Source organism: Mustelus asterias, chromosome 18 (genome assembly GCF_964213995.1).
Source record: "Mustelus asterias chromosome 18, sMusAst1.hap1.1, whole genome shotgun sequence".
Lineage (NCBI taxonomy): Eukaryota > Metazoa > Chordata > Chondrichthyes > Carcharhiniformes > Triakidae > Mustelus > Mustelus asterias.
Genome location: NC_135818.1, coordinates 48,295,591 through 48,318,285, shown reverse-complemented (window position 1 = coordinate 48,318,285; position 22,695 = coordinate 48,295,591). Strand labels below are relative to the sequence as shown.

At 40.3% G+C, this 22,695-nt stretch overlaps 1 protein-coding gene across 2 annotated transcripts in view; it reads right to left on the bottom strand.

Moving 5' to 3' along the window:
* The window catches only part of exoc5 (exocyst complex component 5), a 73,643-nt gene that overhangs the window by 14,850 nt on the left and 36,098 nt on the right, over nt 1-22,695 (bottom strand). For both annotated transcript variants that reach the window (XM_078233862.1, XM_078233863.1), the window contains exons 4-13: nt 20,589-20,783; nt 17,638-17,702; nt 17,176-17,204; nt 16,683-16,792; nt 14,835-14,879; nt 14,529-14,669; nt 13,053-13,135; nt 10,746-10,955; nt 755-902; nt 413-521 (exon numbers count right to left, since the gene is read on the bottom strand). In XM_078233862.1, coding sequence (XP_078089988.1) covers nt 413-521; nt 755-902; nt 10,746-10,955; nt 13,053-13,135; nt 14,529-14,669; nt 14,835-14,879; nt 16,683-16,792; nt 17,176-17,204; nt 17,638-17,702; nt 20,589-20,783 — 1,135 coding nt within the window. The remainder of the gene's footprint in view (nt 1-412; nt 522-754; nt 903-10,745; nt 10,956-13,052; nt 13,136-14,528; nt 14,670-14,834; nt 14,880-16,682; nt 16,793-17,175; nt 17,205-17,637; nt 17,703-20,588; nt 20,784-22,695) is intronic.

Here is a 22,695-nt window from a genome sequence, read left to right as displayed (position 1 = left end):
GAAAGATCACATGATCAGCAGTGCAAAAAGGCCGCAGCGAGGTCAAGGGGGATGAGGAAGGCTCATCACAGAATGCCATTCATCACTTTGGTTAGGGTCATTTGGGTCTTAAGGATGGAAATCTGATTGGAGTGATTCAAACATGGAGACAGAATAGCAACATGTTCAAGGATTTTAGAGAAGAAAGGGTAGTTGGAGATGTTCTAGCAGTTAGTGACGACAGAGAGATGAAGGCTGTTTTTTGGTGAGGTATCAGTGACAATAAATTTGAAAGAAAGATAGGGATAGTGTACAAGATGATCAAATCACTTACAACATCAGCTAAAGTAGAGATTAGGAACAGAAATTGGGTGATAAATTTAATGTAAATAAAGAAATTTAACTAATCCATAGAGGAACTTCCATTAATTACCTGCAAGTCCAATTTCGAGAGCATAGTCAATATGCTCAACACACAAATACTCCACAAGAATAGTAAATATTCGAAAAGCATTCTTTGGTAAATCAGAAGAGTCAGACAGCTATAAAAGAAAGATAAGAATTAGTAAAAGTAGACATTGCTTGATATAATAGTTATATTGAGCTGCCACAAAGAAACGCTTCTCAGAATAACCTCTCACAAGAGTGTGTTCAAAATGGAAGACCAGAAGCCCACAATGATACTCTACTACTTGTAACCCACTCGAAGAACACCGCAAAGTTCCAATCTCAAAACTGCAGTACAATATAGTGATTTTTAAAATAACATTCTTACCCTATGACACCTCTCAAAGGCCTGTCTGGTCTCCTGCAAAAGATTGACAACTACCTCCTGTGACAGGAAAGTCTCACCATGTGTGTCAATACTTGGCCCCAATGGTAAGTTGGTACGTTGGCGAATTCGCTCTTTTAGATCCTGAATCCTACAAAATATACATCCATTATTCAACAAGATCATCCTCAATTTAGGTGTACAAAGATTTACAACTGTACTAATTCATAGCAGACAAGCGTGTGTAAAAGTATACAGTTAGCAAAAAAAAGTTGTGACTGCACAATGTTAAATCATTTATCATTATGCTGATGCCAGACATACCTATGAGTGACATTTTGTGATCATAAGACATAGGAGCAGAATTAGGCCATTTGGCCCATCGAGTCTGCTCAGCCATTCAATCTTGGCTGATAAGTTTCTCAACCCCATTCTCCCACCTTTTCCCCATAACCTTTGATCTCTTTATCAATCAAGAATTCATCTATCTTTGTTTTAAATACATTCAATAGCCTGGCCTCCAAAGCCTTTGTTCTGTGACAATGAATTCTATAGATTCATCTCGGTTCTAAAGGGTCAGCTCTTTACTCTGAGGCTGTACCCATGGCTTAGTATCTAATGGAAACATTTTCCCCATGTCCACTCTATCCAGGCCTTTCATTATTCTGTAAGTTTCAATGAGATCCCCCCTCTCATCCTTCTAAACTCCATCGAGGACAGACCCAGAGTCCTCAAACGCTCCTCATACGTCAAGCTTTTCATTCCCGGGATCATTCTTGTGAACCTCCTCTGGACCCTCTCCAAGGCCAACATACCCTTTCTTAGATATGGGTTCCAAAATTACTCTCAATATTCCAAATGTGGTCTGACCAGAGCCTTATAAAGCCTCAGCAGTACATCCCTGCTTTTGAATCTATGTAATATTATAACCGTAACAAAAGCTATCTTCTCCTTAAAAAAAGTGAGTTAAGTGCGCAGAATTACTGATCCTTGGTCTGTACCCATTTCCTGCAGGTTTAGCACTGTGTAACTCATGTAATCTCTGCCAGGGTGCAGTTCTTATGCTCTGTGTCAGTGTGTAGAGCGCCAAAGCTTTCATCACGTGTATAAATTTTCATGACCACAAAATTACTTGCTGAATTAGTTAGCTCGTAATTACTCCATTGTACAAGTGGAGCTTCATATCAGTTTGAGGGGAGGCAGTGGTATTGCCGCTTGACTAGTAGTCCAGAGACCCAGGTTCGAATCCCACCATGACAGATGGTGGAATTTTTTTTAAAATTCAATAAAACATCTGGAATTAAAAGTCATTATTATCAATCGTCGTAAAAATGCAACTGGTTCACAAATATCCTTTAGGGAAGGAAATCTGGTTTGGCCTACATGTGCCTCCAGACCTACAGCAATATGGTTGAGCTTAAATGCCCTCTGAAATGGCTAAGCAAGCCATTCCGTTGTGTTCAGTCCTTACAAAGAAAACAAAAAGGAATGAAACCGGACAGACCACCCAGCATCAATATAGGCATGGGAAATGACAATGGCAAACCCAGCCCTGCCGACACTGCAAAGTCCTCCTTACTAACATCTGGGGGTTTGTGCTGAATTTTGAAAAGCTGCCTCAGACTAGTCAGGCAACAGCCTGATATAGTCATTCTCACGGAATCATACCTTACAGATAATGTCCTAGTCACCACCATTCCCGTTCTGTCTACACTTCCCGCTGCCTTGGAAAAGCAACCAGCATAATCAAGGACTCCACACAACCCAGATATACTCTCTTCCACCTTCTTCTGTCGGAAAAATGATACAAAAGTCTGAGGATACGTAGCAACCGACTCATGAACAGCTTCGTCCCTGCTGCCATCAAACTTTTGAATGGACCTGTCCATATATTAAGCTGATCTTTCTCTACACCCTAGCTATGACTATTATACTACATTCTGCACCCTCTCCTTTCCTTCTTTATGAACGGTATGCTTTGTCTATAGAGCGTGCAAGAAACAATATTTTTCACTGTATACTAATACATGTGACAATAAATCAAATTAAAAATCAAATATGCCCTGTCCCACCACCAGGACAGACCCAGCAGAGGTGACGGTGGCATTGTGGTTGGTATACAGTCAAGAGGGAGTTGCCCTGGAAGTCCTCAATGTCAGCTCTGAACCCAGGAAGTCTCATGGCACCAGGTCACACGTGGATAAAGAAACCTCCTGCTGATTACCACGTACTATTCCCACTAAATCAGTACTCATCTATGTTGAACACCACTTGGAGGAAGCACCGAGATTGGCAAGGGCACATGATGTACTCATGGTGGGTGACTTCAACGTCATCACCTAGAGTGGCTCGGAAGTACCACCACAGACTGAGCTGGCTGGGTCCTAAAGGACATAACTGCTAGACTGGGACTGCAGCAGGTGGTGAGGGAACCAACAAGAGGGAAAAAAACATACTGACCTCATCCTCATCAATCTGCCTTCCGGCAAATACATCTGTCCATAACAGCATCAGTAGGAGTGACCACAACACTGTCCTTGTGGAGACAAGTCCTATCTTCACATCGATGATACCTTCCAACATGATGTCTGGCACTACCACCCAAGTTAAATGGGATAGACTTCGAACAGATATAGCAACGGAGGACTCTGCATCCATGAGACACTGTGGGCCATCAGCAGCAGCAGAATTGTACAACCACAATCTGTAACCTCATGGCCCAGCATATTCCCACTCTACCATTATCACCAAGCCAGGGAATTAACCCTGGTTCAATAAAGAATGCAGGAAGGAATGCCAGCAGCAACACAAGACATACCTCATTTTGAGGTATCAACCTGATGAAACTAGAACACAGGACTACTTGCATGCTACACAGCATAAACAGATGGTAATAGACAGAGCTAAACGATCTCACGACTAACAGATCAGATCTAAGTCCTGCCACATCGAGCATGAATGATATTGGTCAATTAAACAACTCACTGGAGGAGACTCCACAAATATCCCCATCCTCAATGATGGAGGAGCCCAGCACATCAGTGCAAAAGATGAGGCTGAAGCATTCGCAACATCTTCAGCCAGAAGTCCTGATTGGATAATCCATCTCGGCCTTCTCCGGTTGTCCTCAACATCACAGATGTCAGTCTTCCGCCAATTCAATTCACTCCATGTAATACCAAAAAGGTGGAGGCACTTGATACTGCAACGGCAATGGGCCTGACAATACACCAGCAATAGTACTGAAGACTTGAGCTCCAGAACTTGCTGTGCCTCAAGCCAACCTGTTCCAATACATCTACAATATTGGGATCTACTCAGCAACGTGGAAAACTGTCCAGGTATGTCTTGTACATAAGAAACAGAACAAATCCAACCTGGCCAAGTACCACCCCATCAGTCTACTCTCAACAGTCAGTAAAGTGGTGGAAGGGGTCATCAACAGCGCCACCAAGTGGCACTTACTCAACAAGAATCTGCTGGATGCAGAGTTTGGGTTCCACCAGGGTCATTCAGCTCCTGACCTCATTAGAACCTTGGTTCAAACATGGACAAAAGAGCTGAACGTCAGAGATGAGGTTAGAGTGACTTCAATAGTGCAAAATAAGTTTGTGTGTTGCTTTAATTATGATTAGAACAGTGTTTTAAAATGCAAAGTATACCATTTACAGAAAGCTTACATAATGTGCTCGACAATTCTGCAGTCTGTCCAGAATTAAGTGAAGCATTTTGAAACAGGTGACAAGTTTGCATCAGTGTGGATGAATCGAAGTAGAAAAGGGGTAGGTTGACCAGACAGCATTAGTGCCTCCAAATGCATAGCCATTTTTTGTGTGGCTTTGCAGCACTGCAAATACTAGGACATTGCAATGAGTTAGTAATTGCATGTGCTGAATCAAAACATTGACTTTTCATCTAAAAGGAAATCGCTCTTCCATTCAACAGAACGCAGAGCTTTAATATGGGGAAACAAACTTCGATGTACAGACAACATAAACACACTTGAGCAAACTCAACAACTTTTTTAAAAAATCAGCTGCACTAAATTACAAATTAGTTTCTTCACACTTCACTGTACTGCATTTTCAAATGCTTTTTCAAAGCACTGTCCCTTAAATTTAATTATGTAATTGTACAGACATACCAAGCATTACAAAAGGGGACATAGTGATGGAGTGCACCTGCTGTGCATTCAGGTCATGGTATTTAATTAGATAAATTCATAAACGCTCTTCATGTATAGACAAGCTAAGCTGGTTTCTAGACTCTTCTGTGAAATCCAAATTGGATGTCAGGCCTGAAGCAAACTCAGTCACCAAAATAATCATTAAATTGGCACTGTAAATGGCTGCCTATCAAAGATAAGAAACCTTTATTGTATGAATCTGATAAATTGTTTGATTGCGATATAAATGACTTGAGTAATAAGCATATTAACAAAGTGCAAAGAGAGGGATATGCAGATTTTCATAGATTTGTTCCAGAAAGTGTAATATGAGCAATTTTTAAGGAAATATTTTATGAGGCCGAACGCTAGTTACCACTCAAGCTAGAAGGTCCATTGAAAATTATTTTTCAAAGAAGGAAAATGATCACTGCTATGGTAATAAACAATTGCCACAATGGGTCATTGGCCGGGGACGGGCGAATGGCCCAAGGGCAGTGGAATGAAATCACCAAACCATTCTTTTCGATTGACCCACTGCATATCACTTTCACTCGATGAGTATGACCCAATTTAATCATCATCTGAAATTGTGTTTCACACATCACTCAGTTTTTTGCTACAGGCTTCATAAACTGATTTACACTTAATTTGTCATTGAGGCAGCTTTGATGAGATCATGTACTACCATATTGTGCTTCAAAAAACTAAATTACTTTGAATTCAATTATGTTGATGAGGTTAGAAAGATTATCTATTCCAACCAAAACCTTTAGTATAAAACAATTTCAGAAAGCTGTTCCAGTACAGCTACAACACTGGCATCCACTTGGCAATATGGAAAATTGTACAGGTATGCCCTGTACGCAAAAAGCAGGACAATCCAACGTGGCCAACAACCGCCCCATCAGTCCTTTTGCAGTCGTCAGTAAAGTGATGGAAGGGGTCATCAGCAGTGCTATCAAGTGGTACTGGCTTAGCAATAACCTGCGCATTCACACTCAGTTTGGGCTTGGGCCACTCAGTGCCTGGCTTCATTACAGCCTTGGTTCAAACATGGACAAAAGAGCTGAAGGCCAGGAGTGAGGTGAGAGTGGCAGCCCTTGACAACAAGGCAGCATTTGACCAGATATGGCATCAAGGCGCCCTAGTAAAACTGGTGTCAATGGGAATCTGGGGCAAAGCCTTCTGCTGGTTAGAGTCATACCTGGCACAAATGAAGATGATTGTGATGGTTGGGGGTCAATCATCTCAGTTTCAGGGCAACCATCTTCAGCTGCTTCATCAATGACCTTCCTTCATCATAAGATGAAGGATGGGGATGCCCGCTGATGATTGCACAATGTTCAGTTGCATTCGAAACTCCTCAGGTACTGAAGCAGTCCATGTTCAAATGCAGCCAGACTTGGACAATATCCAGGTTTGGGTTGCGAGTAACATTCATGTCACACAAGTGCCAGGCAATGACCATCCCCAACAAGATAGAATAATCATTGCCCCATGACATTCAATGGCATTACCATCGCTGAATTACACACCATCAGCATCCCGGAGGTTACCATTAACCAGAAACTGAACTGGACTAACCATTTAACTATACTGTAGTGACATGGGCAAGTTGGAGGCCAGGAATCCTGCAACAGTTAACTACTCTCCTGACTCCCCAAAACCTGCCCACCATCAGGCATAAGTCAGAAGTGTGATGGAATATTCTCCACTTGCCTGGAGGAGTGCAGCTCCAACAACACTAAAGAAGCCTGACACTACCCAAAACAAAGCAGTCCCATAGCAGTATACCATACAAAGGTTCACTGCCTCCATCATAGATATATAGTAGTACCAACAGTTTCTACCAAATACAAGATACACTTCAGTAACTCATTAAGGCTCACTAGACAGCACCTTCCCAACTAGAAGGGCAAGGGCAGCAGACACATGGTAACACCACCACCTGGAAGTTCCCCTCCAAACCACTCACCATCCTGGCTTGAAAATACTTTGCCGTTCCCTCACTGTCGCTGGGTCATAATCCTGCAACTCCCTCCCTAACTGCACTGTGGTGTAGCTACAGCACAGGGACTGTAGTGGTTCAAGAAGACAGCTCACCACCACCTTCTCAAGACTACTTAGGGATGGTACTGGCCTTGCCAGCGAGGCCTACTTTCCATAAATGAATGAAAAAAAAAATTTAGTCTTGAAGTCCAAAACGTCAAAATTCTTTACAGGAGTAAGACTGACATTTTGAGCAGACTAATCTTTGGTTCTAGAATCAGTGATTGATTATAAATACTGTCAGTAAACATTAGTCACATCCAATGTTCCCTGCAAGGAATGCATATGCACAAAAACCTGGAAGGCAACAAGCAACAAAAACACAACCTATATATTCATATAGTACCTTTAATGTAATAAAATGTCCTACAACTTTTCACAGGAGCATTATAAAATAAATAAGGAGCCACATGAATATTAGGGCAGCACGGTGGCAAGCACTGCTGCCTCATAGCACCAGGGACCCAGGTTCAATTCAAACCTTGGGTGATTGAGTATGGAGTTTGCACGTTCTCCCAGCGTTTGCATGGGTTTCCTCCGGGTGCTCCGATTTCCTCCCACAGTCCAAAGATATGCAGGTTAGGTGGATTGGCCATGCTAAATTGGCCATTAGTGTCCCAAGATGTGTTGGTTAGATGGATTAGCCATGGTAAACATCTAGGACTATGGGGATAGGGTGGGGGAAAGGGCCTGGATAAGAGACTGCCACAGAGAGTTGGTGCAGGCTTGATGGGCCGAATGGCCTCCTCTGTACAGATTCTATGATTAGTTCAAATGACAAAACGTTTGGTCAAAGAGGCAGGTGTTTGAGTTCTTTAAATGGAGGAGACTAAAGTAAGAGACAAAGGGGTGTTGGGGCTGTATTCCAATCTTTGGAACTTAGGCAACTGAAAGCACAGCCACCAATGGTGCAACAATTAAAATAGAGGATTTTAATTGAGATAACAGGTCAGAACTAGAGTGCAGATATCTCAGCAAGTTACGGGACTGGAGGAGATTACAGAGCTAGGAAGATGGGAGACCACGGAGGTTGCGAAAACACGGATGAGAATTTTAAAATCAAAATGTTTCTTAACCAGGAGCCATGCCATGTCAGTGGATGATAGATAATGGGATTTGGTGCAAATTCAGATATGGACAGAGTTTTGTGTAACCTCGAGAGGGAAGAATCTGAGAGACCGGCCAGAACCGTGTTAGAATATTCAAGTCTAAAAGAAAATTTAACAGTACCACACTTTGAAATGACTGGCCACATACAACAAAACATTACACGGAACACTGGTCCAGTCTCAGAGTCATAGAGGTTTACAGCATGGAAACAGGCCCTTCGGCCCAACTTGTCTATGCTGCCCTTTTTTTTAGAAAACACCCAAGCTAACCCCAATTGCCCGCATTTGGCCCATATTCCTCTATACCCATCGTACCCATGTAACTATCTAAATGCTTTTTAAAAGATAAAATTGTACCCGCCTCTACTACTACCTCTGGTAGCTTGTTCCAGACACTCAACACCCTCTTTGAAAGAATTGCCCCTCTGGACTCCTTTGTATCTCCCCCCCTCTCACCTTAAACCTATGCCCTCTAGTTTTAGACTCCCCTACCTTTGGGAAAAGATATTGACTATCCAACTTGTCTGTGCCCCTCATTGTTTCATAGACCTCTATAAGGTAACCCCTCAGCCTCCTACGCTCCAGAGAAAAAAGTCCCAGTCTATCCAGCCTCTCCTTATAACTCAATCCATCAAGTCCCAGTAGCATCCTAGTAAATCTTTTCTGCACTCTTTCTAGTTTAATAATATCCTTTCTATAATAGGGTGACCAGAATTGCACACAGTATTCCAAGTGTGGCCTTACCAATGTCTTGTACAACTTTAACAAGACATCCCAACTCCTGTATTCAGTGTTCTGACCGATGAAACCAAGCATGCCAAATGCCTTCTTCACCACTTTGTCGGCCTGCGACTCCATTTTCAAGGAGCTATGAACATGTACCCCTAGATCTCTTTGTTCTGTAACTCTCCCCAGTACCCTACCATTAACTGAGTCAGTCCTGCCCTGGTTCAATCTACCAAAATGCATCACCTCGCATTTGTCTAAATTAAACTCCATCTGCCATTCGTCAGCCCACTGGCCCAATTGATCAAGATCCCGTTGCAATTGGAGATAACTTTCTTCACTGTCCACTATGCCACCAATCTTGGTGTCATCTGCAAACTTACTAACCACGCCCCCTATATTCTCATCCAAATCATTAATATAAATGACAAATATCAGTGGGCCCAGCACTGATCCCTGAGGCACACCACTGGTCACAGGCCTCCAGTTTGAAAAACAACTCTCTACAACCACCCTCTGGCTTCTGTCAAGAAGCCAATTTTGTATCCATTTAGATACATCACCCTGGATCCCGTGAGATTTAACTTTATGCAACAACCTACCATGCGGTACCTTGTCAGAGGCCTTGCAAAAGTCCATGTAGATATCATCAACTGCACTGCCCTCATCTACCTTCTTGGTTACCTCTTCAAAAAACTCAATTAAATTTGTGCGACATGATTTTCCACTCACAAAGCCATGCTGACTGTCCCTAATCAGTCCTTGCATCTCTAAATGCCTGTAGATCGTGCCTCTCAAAATACTTTCCAACAATTTACCCACCACAGATGTGAGGCTCACTGGCCTGTAGTTCTCAGGTTTTTCCCTGCAGCCTTTTTTAAACAAAGGCACAACATTTGCCACTCTCCAATCTTCGGGCACCTCACCCGTGACTATTGATGATTCAAATATCTTGGCTAGGGGACCCGTAATTTCCTCCCAGCCTTCCACAATGTCCTGGGATATACCTTATCAGGTCCCGCAGATTTATCTACCTTGATGCCCTTCAAGACTTCCAGCACCTCCTTCTCTGTAATATGTACACTCCTCAAGACATCACTATGTATTTCCCCACGTTCCCTAACATCCATGCTTTTCTCAACAGTAAATACTGATGAGAACTATTCATTTAGGATCTCACCCATCTCTTGTGGATCCGCACATAGATGACCTTGTTGATCCTGAAGAGGCCCTACTCTCTCCCTTGTTACTCTTTTGCCCTTTATGTATTTGTAGAAGCTCTTTGGATTTTCCTTTGCCTCATCCAGACTTGATAAGTCACGAAGACTTGAATGAGCATAACAACACAAAAACACAAAATGCTGGAAAGGCTCGGCAGGTCTGACAGCATCTGTGGAGATAGAATAGGGCCAATATTTCAAGTCAGGATGACCCTTCTTCAGAGTTCAACAATTTCAGACTATAACCTCTGTCCTTTCTGGTATGGTAGCTGTTGGTGATTCTGTCTTCCCATTTACACCTCCTCTCGACACATCTTTTGTCTATTCCTATCTCTCTCTGCCTTTCATCATCATTCCTTTTCTCATTTAATTTCTCCGATCTTCCATTTTATCACAGACCTTCCTGTTTGCTCTGACCCACCCTTCCTTGGCTTAAATACTTGCAACTCTAAGCACTCCACATCTGACCAAGGATCACCATCCTGAAATGTTAACCCTGCTTCTCTCTCCACAGATGCTGCCAGACTTGCTGAGCATTTCTAATACTTGTTTTATTTTAGCATTCTAGTCCCTACTTGACCCAATCTAGGTCAGTGTTTTAATTTCAAAACAATTAATCTTGTACCCAATCTAAAATTAGGGTAGCAATAACCAAGACTGCTTGATGTAAAGATGATGAGAATGTCAGAAAATAGCAAAAACCAGGTTGAATTTCCACTTACCCTCCAGAGCCATAAGACCGTTTCTGATGATTTTTGGAATCGTAATAACGTTGTAACACCATACTACTCCTATTTTTCAAGTACCCAGTCTCAATTTCTATATAATTTTCAAGGTATGAAATGAAGATGCCTTTGATCATCTTAGCCAAAAAGGTCTGCTTATCAGTGCCAAGGTCGAACTCTGATAACTTGCTTGCTAAATTTGTGATCCTGTAGGGCAGAAACAACACAATAAATATTACATTTATTACTTGCTCCCAAAACCCTGCCAATAGTACTCAACCAACTGCTAGAGAGCATTTTTATTATACATATAGACCCTGCGGATTTGACTTTCACGTTTTCCTTCCATTTGTAACATACTTTACAGCTCAACACACTCACAAACTCAGCTTGGCAAGCTCTCCGGAGAGTTCAGCTGAGATTTAAATGCATAATTTTTGAATACCGTCATGCTTGTTTTAATTTAAAACTGTATTCCACCATTCAAGGCACAGTATATTAGTGCACTGACATGCTGTGCTACTATGCGACTCTGGGTAATCTGTTAAAAGTAAGCCTTGCAAGAATCTGGTGTTTGGGTTTTGTTCTCCAATATACATATCACATACCACAGAAAATTGAAAGAAATGCAGGCAAAATATGCAAATATAAAAGCAGTTGACTAGCTTTCATGTTATGAAACAGCAGCTTGAAGTGCATTCATCAACCTGAATGAAGGGGATTAATACTCAAATTTTGTAACTGCAGTGTAAGTGCTGATATTGAAATGATTCCCCAACAAATAGCAATAGTCATTGTTACAAGACATCTGCAGACAAGGAAAGCTGTTCATCTTAGGTCAACTATCCGCAATGGTCTGCACGTTCCACGCTGCATCATCTAATTGTGTCTTAAATAAGTATTATGCTTTTATCTTCCCGATTCTATTGAGAAGTCCCATTCCATAAAATTGTCACTATGTATGAAGACAATCTTTGATATCAGTTTTTTTTTCAATAGTTTGAATCTCTCCCCCCATTTTCCTACACCTGCAGCTTAATTTGAATTATCTTTTCAGCTTGAGTACTGCTGAAAAAGAGAGACATGTCAAAGTTTTTCATCTTGCACTCAAGACAGGTGCAAGAATGCCAAATTTCAAAGAGAGCAACAATTTATACTCCATGAGAAAAGGCTGCTGGTGGGTTGACAAGTTTACTCCAATTGATTGAGAGTTTGCCAAAGAGAATGCATCAGGGAACGCTCCAAAGATGTGCAGGTTAGGTTGATTGGCCACGCTAAGTTACCCCTTAGTGTCAGGGAGATTAGCAGAATAAATATGTGGAGTTACGGGATGGGACCTGGGTGGAGTTGTCAGGCTCGATGGGCCGAATGGCCTCCGTCTGCACTGTAGGGATTCTTTAGTTCTGAGGTGTCCTTTTTCAGCATCAGATTTGCACAGTAAGCAAATAGCTTAATATTTACTTTATGTTAACAGCAGTTCAGTTGTTGGCATCAAGTTTTTCAGGTTCTACTTTAGAATTTGAACACAAAAAAATTAAGGCCGCCTGAATACTGAGCTAGTGCTACACTTTCAGAGATGCTGCTGTCTTTTGGATGAAACATTAACCGAGGCACTGTCAGCCCTCTCAGGTGGATGCCAAAGATCCCATAGCATTATTTTGAAGACGTGAGAGGGAATTTTCCCTAGTGTCCTAGATAATATTTAGCCCTCAATCAACATCACAAAAACAGATTATCTGGTAATTATCACACTGTTTTTTTGAGAGAGTTGCTGTGCACAAATTATCTAATGCGTTCCCTACATTACAACAATGACTACACTTCAAATCTACTTCAATGGCTGTAAAGCACTTTGGGATACCCCGTAGTAATGAAAGGCCAGATATACATTTTGAAACTGAGTAACTTTCCACAATATAGCTGAGGCAATGATACAAATACTATGGAATACTGTACTATAGAAAACAACAAGAGAAAAAGCGTCACTGCATTTAAGGAAAAATATCATTGACCTCAGCATATACAGCACATCAACCATGCCACTGGCAAAATTACATTTTAAGCCAAAATGAGGATGTAACATTTTTTGAAGGTTACTCTATTACCCCAAACAAAAAAGGTAGCTCTTTACATTTAAGCATTAAAAAAATCACTTAACTATATCGTAATTAGTTGAAGTCAGTGACTGACACTTAAAAACATCTACTTTATTTGAAAATGAGCCACAAATACTATTTGAAGCACGATACTTAAAACATAAGTATGAGTTTCTTATAATTAAGACGTAACATGGTAACATCTTACCTTGTATATAGGTCATACAGGTTCTTTAAGTATTGTTCTGCGTCAGATCTTTTGCATTCTTCTAATCGATCTCGGATAAAACTCTAAACAGATATGCAAAGGGCAATTATTTCCAACTCTAGGATTTTGAATACATAATCTATGACCAACGAGTGACAATAAATTGATTGCAGCACAGAACTCAATCACATCACCAGTGAAAGTACACAACAAATAATCACGTCTGCAACAAGTGCAACTACAAACAATGAGTACTCAATGTTTAAATTTACTTGAGAGAAAGAAATTAGTGAAATGCCTTGTTAAGCAACAGTGCTGATGCATCAGAAACATTTCAGGCTAATTAAAGTTTGGCAATGTGTCACATTGGTTTGAATGTCAACAAGATTCCCAGACCAAATTTCTAAATCCCAAAGTTTACTCTTCTTAAAATGTAGCTCATGTGTTTTTGCTTGGAAATACGATATAGTATACAGGATTCCATCATTTATAAATAGGGACAGAAAAAAAAACAAGGAAGTTATGATAACCCTATTTGAAACACTGGTTCTGCCTCAACGAAAGTACTATGCCCAGTTCTGGGCACCACACCATATAAAAGGATGAGAAGACGTTAAAGAGGGTGCAGAGAAGACTGACAAAAATAGTTCCATCCAGCAGTTAAATTACGTGAATAGATTGGAGAATCTGGGGTTGTTCTTCTTGAAGAAGAAGAGACGAAGAGGAGATTTGATTGAGGTGTTCAGAATTATAAAGGATCTGGACTGAGTATATAGAGGAAAACTGCTCCCACTGGTGGAAGGATCAAAATGTGGAGATGCCGGCGTTGGACTGGGGTGAACACAGTAAGAGTTTTAACAACACCAGGTTAAAGTCCAACAGGTTTATTTGGTAGCAAATACCATTAGCTTTCGGAGCGCTGCTCCTTCGTCAGATGGAGTGCAAATGTGCTCTCAAACAGGGCACAGAGACACAAAAATCAAGTTACAGAATACTGTTTAGAATGCAAATCCCTACAGCCAGCCAGATCTTAAAGATACAGACAATGTGGGTGGAGGGAGCATTAAGCACAGGTTAAAGAGATGTGTTTTGTCTCCAGACAGGACAGCCTGCAAGGCTGGATCAAAAAACAGAGGAGACCGATTTAAGGTGACTGGCAAATGAAGCAATGGTGACATGAGTAAAACCTTTTTTATGCAATGAGTGGTTAAGATCTGTAATGCACGGCTTGAGTGTGTGGTGGAGACATATTTAACCGAAGCCTTCAGAAGAGAATTGGATAATTATTTGGAGAGGAAAGAAACTGCAGGACAATGGGTGAAGTGGGAAAATGGGACTTGGTGAGTTGCTCTTGCAACAGTCACGATAGGACGACAGGCTTCCATTTTTGTTATAACCATTCTTTGCATCAGTTGGAGCAAGAGTAGATGGTCGCACAACTGGGATTTTAAGTACGTGCATAGTAAAAAACTTTACCTGAAGTTTAATCTCAAAAATGTTTTGTATAAGTTTGGCCATCACATTCTCAGGACTGCTGAAGACTTCACGAACTTCTTTATTTACTCGTTGGCATAACGTGGCTGTATCTTCAAATAAATCATTCCTGAAGTATGAGCCCTACACAGAAAACATTTTAAACATTACAAGTCATGGAATCCAATGGATTAAGATATTGTACTAAATATAGTCAGAGTTGAAAATATATTTTGCACATAAACGCTGCGAATATTTAACAGAAGGAAATGAAACCACTGCACAAAAGATGGGATTATAGCAGATTACCTCTTGGCACTGTTTTATATATACGTCCACACAATGAGAATAACCCTGAAAGAGAGAAAATAGATACCATATTTCAAAAGGTTTAAATGAAAAATTGAGATTAAATTAGAAAGCAAATATTCTAGTAAAAATAGAATTCTTAGTTCCTTGATTGCAATGGATTTCCATGAACAGCAATGAATGTCTCTTGGTCACCCACTTTTAAAAAATCAATTAAAAAAATTAAAAATACGTACATACACAAGGCTGGCAACAACAAGCAGCATAAAACAAGAAAAGCTGAAAACTGAGGTCAGGCAAAACTGAATTTTTCTCTCTCCACAGATGCTGCCTAACCTGTTGAGTATTTCCAGCATTTTCGATTAATATTTCAGACATCCAGCATCTGCATGATGGCACAGTGATTAGCACTGCTGCCTCACAGCGCCAGAGACCTGGGTTCGATTCCCGGCTTGGGTCACTGTCTGTGTGGAGTCTGCACATTCTCCCCGTGTCTGCGTGGGTTTCCTCCAGGTGTTCCGGTTTCCTCCCACAGTCTGAAAAGATGTGCTGGTTAGGTGCATTGGCCATGCTAAATTCTCCCTCACTGTACCCGAACAGGCGTCGGAGCGTGGCGACTAGGGGATTTTCACAGTAACTTCACTGCAGTGTTAATGCAAGAATATTTGTGACACTAATAAATAAATAAAATCTGCAGTATTTTGCCATTGGGAAATATGAAGTTGATGTTAAAGTAGGTAAATGTGAGAAGTTGACAAGAATGAGATAGATGTGCGAGATAGAAGCAGATAGGAGATAGAGGATTGAAACTAAAATGAAAGACTGAAGTAGATGAAAGTGCAACAGGTGAGATATCAGCAACTGAAGTAGATGAAACCAAGTAGGTAAGAATCAGAAATCAGAGAGAGGGAAGCAACTGGAATTGAGAGACAAAGGATGAAAATAATTGAGAGATATGAAACAGTTGAGATTAAAACTAATGAGATAGATACAAACAAATAGTTAGAACAAAAACATAACTGCAGAGGTGAAACATAACAGGAAAAAATTGTCAATTCTTCACCAATAAGAGTCAAGGTTTGGATTAAAAACAGCAGGACCAGTACAGGGCAGTAAACATTCTGAATAATTACTTCTTCCAAGTACTCGCAAAGGAAGTTAAAACTTGTTTTTCCTAAATAGAGAAGCTTTTGCAAAATGAATGACCTGATAGACAAAAGTCTCAAAAGATTTCCAGAGAATATAATATTTATCCCAGCAAGGCGAGAAACCAGGAAGATGCTGCAAGAAGTATTGATAATCAAAATGAACGAGTTACTGAATATTGGCAAGGTGCCAGCACACTGGAAACAGACCTCAGTTCTCACCTACAAAGGATGACAAAACAAGCACCAGCAACTACAAACCCATTAGTCTCGCTTCACTCCCTTACAATAATAAAAAAAAAATCAAGAGCACACTCGAGGTCTATCTGCGCTATAATAAATGAACTGCAGTCAACCTTGGTTCAGGAGGGAAGATCCTGCCTGATCAACCTCTTAGAGACATCAAACAGAGACTGCGAAAATCCCTTCAAACCTGTGGGGATTCAGGGAAAGTTTGGGAATGTGTAAGAAATTAATTCAGGAGTTGAAAGCTTTGGGAACTCGCTGCAGAGGAGGAGAGACAGCATTGAGGTCTGAATTGAGAAGTGATCAGAGGTACATCAGTTTTCAGCCTTGAAAGAAAATGACTCAAATGATCTTGGATTATAAAGGCCGGGGGAGGGAGGTAAGGGAGAATGGGGGCTTTAGTAAACTTTAACAATTAATATAGTTAGACAACTATAGTTAAACTTAAAATGAATACCTTAAAATGGAGTAAAACTGATGCAACCTCATGCATCCTGGAAATTTCACCTCTCTTCTGTGCATTTGTAAATTCTTGAATCAACTGGCATTCCAAGTCATGATATTTACCTAGAAAAGTCAGAAATCATCTTTTACTTTGTTTGGTACTTGGAGTCTGAAATCATTTATTAAATCATTGAGTAACAAATTCTCAGATTTTAGATAGGAACATTGTATATATTTTTTAAGACAGCATTTTGTCAAAATGCAAAACATCCAATCATAATATGACACAAAGATTTGTAAACTGATGTTTTGTGACTATTGGACATCCTTCAACTTCTCATTAACCAATTATAGTATTTTACCATAAAAAGTTAACTTCTAGTCTCTACAAAGTTATCATGGCACACTGGGAGAACATTAGTGTCCAAACTGTATTTCTGAATATGCCAATTTGGAGGGTTTCCTTACAATAGTTACAGAACATCAATATAGTTACAAGAACTCACTTGCAATCTTTGACTTCACTTCTGCAAACCTACAAGGAATGAAGAAAGAGAAATACCCCATAAGAGATCATCTACTACTATCCTTTACTTTTTATTGAAAATTCAACAAGTGACAACTTTCAACAGATGTCTGATGAACACTCCAACACTTCACAAAAAAATGTGCAAGACTGTGCACTCAGAAGATAAATTAACTTTTGGATCCTAACATATCTCCTTATCCTTAATCAACACATTTGAAACACAAGAGTCATGATCTCATTGGTTAAGCACTTCATTCTCAATATATCATTGCACTGAATGTTGAAAGTCATTTACATAAAACAGAGAAAACAGTACTTTATTGCGGTGCGTATGGTTACTTTGTTAACATGGTTTCTTTTTCAATCCTGGCCAATTTCATTCAAATGCCTACCAAGTTAAAGGTTATACAATGAAATTCTATTTTGAATATTTGCTCACCTGTCAAAGGGCAGTTCTTGAGCAATAAGGTGCAGCTTCTGAATTATATCAGCTGCTTCCTTAATCTGAAGAAAAAAGGTCATATTCAGCTGTGAAGTAAAAGATAACTTTTTTCTCTGCTTCAAAAAAATTAAGAGTTCTAAAAAGGTAGCAAAAATATAAAACTGGCGTGCCAAATTTAAGGATCCTTCTGTACCTCAAAAGGAACATGGTTAGTGAAGAATACAATCTTGGATTATTTTATCCAAAACACAATTTTGAGATTAAAAGTAAAACCAACAGCTTGGAAACAGAGCTAAAAAAAGACCACACACAAATAATGCAGGTTATTAATGCTCTTCTGTTCCACCTTCACTCGGTCTAACTCTCCATTAGAAGGGCTCAAAAGTTGAGCATAATGAAAACGTACACAGTTTATAGAAAGTTGCAGGTTACTAATGGCACTGAGTCAGCCATCAGGGTTGTGCATTACTCTGGATCCTAGCAAAGGAAAAAGTACAATTTATTTTGTGGCTTCAAGTACTGATTTTCTTTTCCCTGTTTGAGAATTAGGAGTAATTTACTACACTGATGGCCATCTGTAGCCTTTTTTTCATCGTATCACATCCTCATGATGCTCAGCTCAGCTTCCTTTTAACCATAAGCTTCAAGTAAATGGAAACAATGAATATTCCATGGAATGATTAAGTGAAAACAATCCAGATGATATTGATTGAAGAACAATTTACAACACTGCTTACATTATAGCAGCGTCTATTCTTCAAAAGTACTTCATTGGCTGCATAACATTATTGGGATATTCTGCAAATGGTACTACTGGAATGTAAGATTTTCTTTCTATAACCCAAAATGCAGTAAATCTCCTAATAGAACTGTGTTGGGGCAAGATCTACCTTGAAATGACACTGTTTAAATTTGTGATAATAATAACCTCATTAAGTCTTAACTGTTCTATTTCTAGTATGAAAGGATACTGATTACACTTTAGAGCACTGAAATCAGTAAAAAAAAATCTACCATTTTAAACTAGCTCAGATTACTATTAAAGGATACTGGAATTATATTAAAATACTAATCACCGGCCTACGACACTGCATTGTGAGTGTCCATATCAAGTCCAGTATTCAGGTCAAGCAGGTTAGAAACTGGATGGTTAACTTGACCAGCATGAAGTAGGAGTGTGATGGCGAAGAAGGAAGGCAGAAAGAGGAGGGTGGGGATATAAGATAGACAGGGAGCAACATAAGATAATATTGACACTGGAACACTAGACTAGGGCTCTCAGCAGTGAGGGGAATATGGGGAAACAATGGAGAGGAGAGAAAGGTGTAGAGGAAAGGGAGAAATTGGGTTTAGGTGGTATTGGATCAAGCCTATTTATTTGCCAATGAGCAGATGGCGTATCTGATACCATCACCATCATCAGAGATGTGAGCAGAGGTAAGTCGGGGAAAGGGGGTGGCATGATGTCTGCATGAGTACGGATACAATGCTTGGTGGGGGTAATGGGAAGAAAGTGGGTGCAGTTTTTCAGTTGTGGGTTGGAGCTTCTTCATTGAGAGTAGATAATTATTTCCAATAAGTGTTTTGGGGGTCGAGGGGATTAAGCATTCTGATCTCTACAGTGAGAAAGGTTGAACTCCAGTACTGTTGAGAGAGGGGGAGGGGGGGGATATTTTTCTCTCTGATGGGTCGAGGCAGGAATGGTCTAGATGTAATCTACTCTCACCCTGCTGCTTCTCCTGAAACAATGCATCCTTCAAACAACTCTCTTTTTTCAGCTGAGAGTGTGCAGATCCATAACTGTTTGATGGGCTGGGGGAGGTGGAACTTTCTCATTTAAAGAAAACAAAAGTGGGTATCTGCACTGCGTGGCTGGAGGTGGAGTGGGGTAATGCAAGAGTTTCTGTGACAGGTACGGGGTGAATCTCAAACAGTTTGCATTATTTATTTAATTGGACTATTTAATGCTGTCAGACCACGGATGGGTAGGTGCAACTCTACATTCTGTTTCCCTGTTTTTTTTACATCATGTTCTTCTTTGCTTTGGTGGTCAGTGATTTCCCAAGCAAAGTTATTAATCTTCCAACTGTTATTTCTATTTCATCTATTGCCAAGTGCTTCCTTTTCCTCCAGCCAGCCTTAATGAATGCCATGGAGAATCGTTCTTGTGGCTTCATTGGGCTCTTTCTACGGATACGATAAGTTGCCAGCAGCTGTTTTAGTTTGACTTTCATGACTCTGTGAAAATAGATTGAGAGGCACGTGGGTGAGTAGGGAGGAGTGCTTCAAACTCTGGGATAGATGCTCCTAAACTTTGTTAAAGGTGTCAGCAAGGGGATGAGGAAGCAGTGGACATGTTAGGTGTTTCTCCATTATGCTTATTTAGCCACATAATGATTATACATATACCCAAACACAATATGACTTTCTTGATAGCAGCTGTGGATTGAAAGTTGAAATAAAGTACTGTAAAATTTTAACTGTTGCTGAAACACATTATAGATTTTGCCGTCCAAAATTTTAAAAATCTTAATACTAATTTATTCCTCATTTATGCTGCTGATACATTTTTATTAACATTCTTCAGCACACAATAGAATTCAATTAAAATTAACGAAAGTGTTGGGGGGGGGGGGGGGGGGGGGGGGGGGATGGAATCTCACTTCTTTATCCGTGTGAATATGATTAAGCCAAGAGCCAAAATTCTTAGCTTCATTAGCAAAATTGGAAAATAAAATGAAAAAAAAATACCAACAAATGCTTTATCAGCACTCTGCAGGTTACCACTTTTAATTTACATTTCTGAACAATGAAACTGTTAGACTCTTTGAAAAGTTTAGACTCTCAGTGGTTTGAAGTCTGACCGTGCTAAGTCATGGTAGCAGCTTGTAATTAGAGAAGCACTGCTTACTGCTTTGAACCATTTTTACCCTGCTGACAGCACTTACCTTTTCTGGATTTGTAAAAACGTCAGACTTCAGCTCTCCATCCAGAAACTCATTAAAGTATTTCATCAGTTTCTGCGCCTCTACAGCTCGTTGCCTTGGTGTATTTACTCCCTCCAGTTGGTCTCCAAGGTGACAAACCTTTGTTGCTACGTAGCTGATATGTTCATCCAGCTCCTGGAAATGCTGGAAGGCAATCTATAGGCATAAAAGTGAAGTGTCAAAATTAAGGTTACTACTACAAACACACATTGACCAAATATCTCACTTTAATAGAAGAAACACTAATTATTGATATTTAAGGTTCAATGGTCATGAAGAATGAAATGACCTTTACGTTAAAAAAACCATAAAGAATGCTCAGTTTTTCTCTTTAAAAAGATAAACCTATCAATCCTAGTACCCGTTGACAAAGTTATATTGCAATGTAGATTTCACCGAAGCATCAGTTAGTGCCTTATTAGTTGAGAATTCCATGTTTCGAAGGACAAAATCAATCTTCATCCATTTTTACCAATCTCACTCAAAATGTTACTAGAGAAGTTGATTTCAAATTTCTTGTCCTTGCCTGCACATGCAAACATGGCCAAATGCTACTTGTCCCTGTCACACAAACCTTCACGATCTACTTGTCCAACTCTGGTCTACCGTGCGTGGCAAACCACCCCACCATTTGCATAGCCTTCAGCTGTTGCATCTCTAAAATTTAGGATTCTAAGTGTCAGCTTGGTTCAGTTGGTAGCATTCCTGTCTGCATTCGAAAGCCACGAGTCTTTGCTCTACTCTCGGAATTCAGTACATAACCTAGACCAGTGTCCCCATGCAGCAAATACAGCATTGTTAGAAATGTCACTTTCATACAAGAGGTTTAATCAAGATCCCATTTTCCTGATCAGGTTGGATTTCAAGATTCTGTCCCACATTTACAGCAGTGAGTTCGCCCTTAACCTGATTCCTCACCACCAAAAACAGAATAATGAATCCTCTATTTAATTTGCTCTTCATGAAACAGTGTGCGCAAATTGGTTGGTGCACTCATTCGTACAATAACAGTGACCACACTTTAATAACATTCATTGAATGTGAAGAATTAAGGGACATGCCAAAGACATGACAAATGCAAGTTTCCTCACTGTGCTCTGTCTCTCCACCTACAAAAGCTTCAAAATCTTGTTCTTCAACCAGACTGTCACCTTCTTATGAACATACAGAAATATGAATTAGGAACAATAGGCCACTCAGCCTCTCGAGCCTACACAGCCATTCAATGAGTCCATGGCTGATCTGATTGTAACCTCAACTCCACATTCCCACTTATCATGATAACATTTCACTTCCTTTCTTATAAGAATCTATCTAGCTCTGCCTTAAGAGTGATCAAAGACTGTTTCCACCACCTTGAGGAAGAGAATTCCAGAGGCGCACCACCCTCAAAAGAATAAATTTCTCCTCATATCTGTCCTAAGTGGGCAGCCCTTTATTTTTAAACAGGGACCTCTAGTCCTAGATTCTCCCACAAGGAGCAAACATCCTTTCTGCATTCACCTGGTCAAGATCCCTCAGGATCTTATATGATTCAATCAAGCCACCTCTTACCCTTCTAAACTCGTGGGTACAAGCTTGGCTTGTCCAACCTTTCCACACAAGACAACCAAGTATTAGTCTTGTAAACCTTTTCTGAACTGTTTCAAACTCATTTACATCCTTCCTTAAATAGGGAGACCAATACTGTACAGTATTCCAGACGTGGTCACACCTATGTACTGTACAACTGAAGCATAACCTCTTTACTTTCATATGGGAGTTAGTTAGCTCAGTTGAGTGGATGGCTGGTTAGTGAAACAAAGTGATGCTAACATTCCTGTACCAGCTAGGTTATTCATGAAGGCCCACCTCAACCCTCGCCTGAGGTGTGGTGATCCTCAGGTTAAATCACCACCAATCCGCTCTCCCCCTCAAAGGGCAGCTTATGATCATTTGTGACTATGGCGACTTTACCTTCATATTGAATTCTCCTCACAATAACACAGTGAGCTTGCCTAATTACTTGCTGCACCTACATACTAACCTTTTGCAATTAGTGCACTAGGTTATCCAGAAATCGCTGCAT